Source organism: Anopheles darlingi, chromosome 3 (genome assembly GCF_943734745.1).
Source record: "Anopheles darlingi chromosome 3, idAnoDarlMG_H_01, whole genome shotgun sequence".
NCBI lineage: Eukaryota > Metazoa > Arthropoda > Insecta > Diptera > Culicidae > Anopheles > Anopheles darlingi.
The window spans coordinates 50,717,042-50,719,541 of record NC_064875.1 but is presented as its reverse complement, the minus strand read 5'-3'; the positions used below and the strand labels follow the sequence as shown (position 1 = coordinate 50,719,541).

Here is a 2,500-nt window from a genome sequence, read left to right as displayed (position 1 = left end):
GGCGAACAACTACGGTTCCTATGGCCAGGGCAATGTGAACGCATACCAACAACCGGGTGCCGGTAGTGTCGTGACCGGAAATGCAGTCCCGAATAGCAGCAACTCGAGCAGTTCGTCCAATCAGGCCAATCCCAATCTGCCGGTTAACAACAACAGTGTCAACAGCAGCAGGTAAGCAAACGCGCAGTTGGCGATGTGTGGTGTTAGCATAGGCCTACTTTTGCATGTCTAGTAGGCTAGCTGTTCAGTTGACTATGACCTACTTATGCCCCCCCACCCTCCTTAAAACTGTTTCTAAAATCGTTTGTTCCGTTTGTTTCTTTCCACATTTTCTTTCCTTCATCCTGCGTACACGGCGCCGTTTGCCACTGCTCGACTGGATGGTGTCCTGCCCTTGTCAACACCCTTGTGCCCCTGTTGCTCGTTATCGAAATATTAACCCCGAAACGTGATCTACACACGATCGTTGTGTGTTTACAATTTGTGTGCGTGCTTGTGTGTGTGTATGTGTGTGTGCTCGTTTGTGCGTGCACAGTACGAACAGCAATGCTACCGCCGGATACCTATCCAGCCAGTACCCGGTTAGCCAGACCTCGTCTGCGTTCCCATCTCAGCAAAGCTACCAAAACAGCTCACAGAACGTGTATGGCAACACCGGACTGAACAGTAACACAGGGTAAGTAGAGCATCCACCCGTGGGTTGTTTGTTTCTTTGCCCGAAATTTGCATTCTTGTTTTGTGGTGCGTGCATTTTGTGACTGCGCGTGCATATATGCACGGTGTAGTTTATTAGGTATTTGTTCATGACATTGCTCCCTGCTTGGCTCTGCTCCCCTGCCCATCATCCCTAGTGTAATGTTGGAACACTGTAAGATGTTCGTAAATGATTATCTTGGTTGAGGTGTGCATTATGTTGACAGAGCAGATGCGGTGCAGCTGATGTTTTGTATCATTACAAAACATAATTTCATCCCCGCCCGTAGTGTATCAACAAAAAACGTAATTGCATTGTACTCATTACACCATAGCAGCGTAGGTTTGAGTTTAATCGCGGATAGTGTGGTATGTAGATCACAATTAGATCTATAAAGCTGGGGAAGCTACGTTCTATATCTGAGCATAAAAGGTATTTGACAAAGAGAAGTGGCGTATCCAATATGAAGATTTGCCTAATATAACATTAACAATGGCATTAGTGTGTGTAAATGCTAGCTTTGAGCAGCATTTGCTGTGATACGAAGGGTGCGATGCAAGACAATACCTAACCCAAGTAGATTTTACGTTATAATAATTGTTTACCTATGTGTTTTCTCGTAGATTATTTTGTTTTGTAACATCCGCGTAACGTTGATTTATGTTTTCCATTTACTGATATATACATAGTAAGCTCAGACACACTTTCCCCCCTCGTTACTGATAAGATTTCTCTATCTTTCTCTTTCTCTCTCGATTTACCATTTTCCTATCTGACTAACCTGGCTTCAAATTGGATAATCGGATGTACGAAAATCGAAAACAAAATCAATCATCACCATCAACACCCACCACTACGCGCCAATCCTTATCATCGACATCATCACTATTGTATTTCACTATTCGTCATCTGGAAAAAAAAACTACAAAATCCACCATGTAAACATCATCTACCAAATGAACTAAACCTATGATTGTTGTTTGTTTGTGTGTCGCGTGTGTGTGTTTGTATGTATGTGTGTATGTGTGTGTGCCGTGCGTGTGCCCTACATAACCACACAACACACCACAAATCGCATCCTTCAGGTATTCCGGAAGCACAAACACAACCTCCGGCGGCCAGTACGGTAGTAATTTCAGTTCGTCGAAACTTAAGGATGCACCAGTAGTTTCAACGCCATTCGAAAGGTAGGTTCCGCGCATCGATACTCCTCCGTTCCTCTTGTATTTCGACGTGTCTTCCTGTCATTCCATTTTGATTTCCGTTAGCCTCTCTCCTATCACTATCATCACATGCATTATAGCCGAATTGAGGAACGGTTCTATTGCCTACAAACACCAACCGGAATTCATAAAAAACACACCATCTCATCATTTCGTTATTTAATTTTATTTTTTTTAAATGTAATGATTCAATAATGTTGATTATGTGTTGCGTGTGAAATTTATGCATTATAGTGCCGAGAAAGAGATTTATTCGGTGCTCCATCGCGATCGAACGGCACATAGAACACACACACAGACATACACACGTGCGGCCCCTTTCACGATTACCCAATGCGTTTGTGTCTGAGGAAGAGTACTGTTACTGTTAATGTTTAAGATCTTGGTATTGACTTTGGGTATTAGATTGCACAAATGGTGGGATGGAAAAATAAGTGTGTCATCAGCCAGGCAAAGGGCGCGCCGGCATGAGCTTTGAATTGCATTTGATCATCATGTTATCGTTTGCCCGCCCGCTTTCCATAAACATTGGCTACAGCTTGAATTGAATCATGCTTACTTGCAGGATTAACGGAGTCTGCCT

At 43.3% G+C, this 2,500-nt stretch overlaps 1 protein-coding gene across 10 annotated transcripts in view; it reads left to right on the top strand.

Moving 5' to 3' along the window:
• Window positions 1–2,500, top strand: part of LOC125955783 (protein lingerer) — a 12,434-nt gene that overhangs the window by 6,725 nt on the left and 3,209 nt on the right. For 8 of the 10 annotated variants that reach the window (XM_049686945.1, XM_049686950.1, XM_049686949.1 and 5 more), the window contains exons 3-5: window positions 1–171; window positions 536–676; window positions 1,780–1,881. The exon at window positions 1–171 is cut by the window's left edge and continues 26 nt beyond it. In XM_049686945.1, the coding sequence (XP_049542902.1) occupies window positions 1–171; window positions 536–676; window positions 1,780–1,881 (414 nt within the window). The remainder of the gene's footprint in view (window positions 172–535; window positions 677–1,779; window positions 1,882–2,500) is intronic. The other 2 variants (XM_049686952.1, XM_049686951.1) reach the window with 1 other exon arrangement.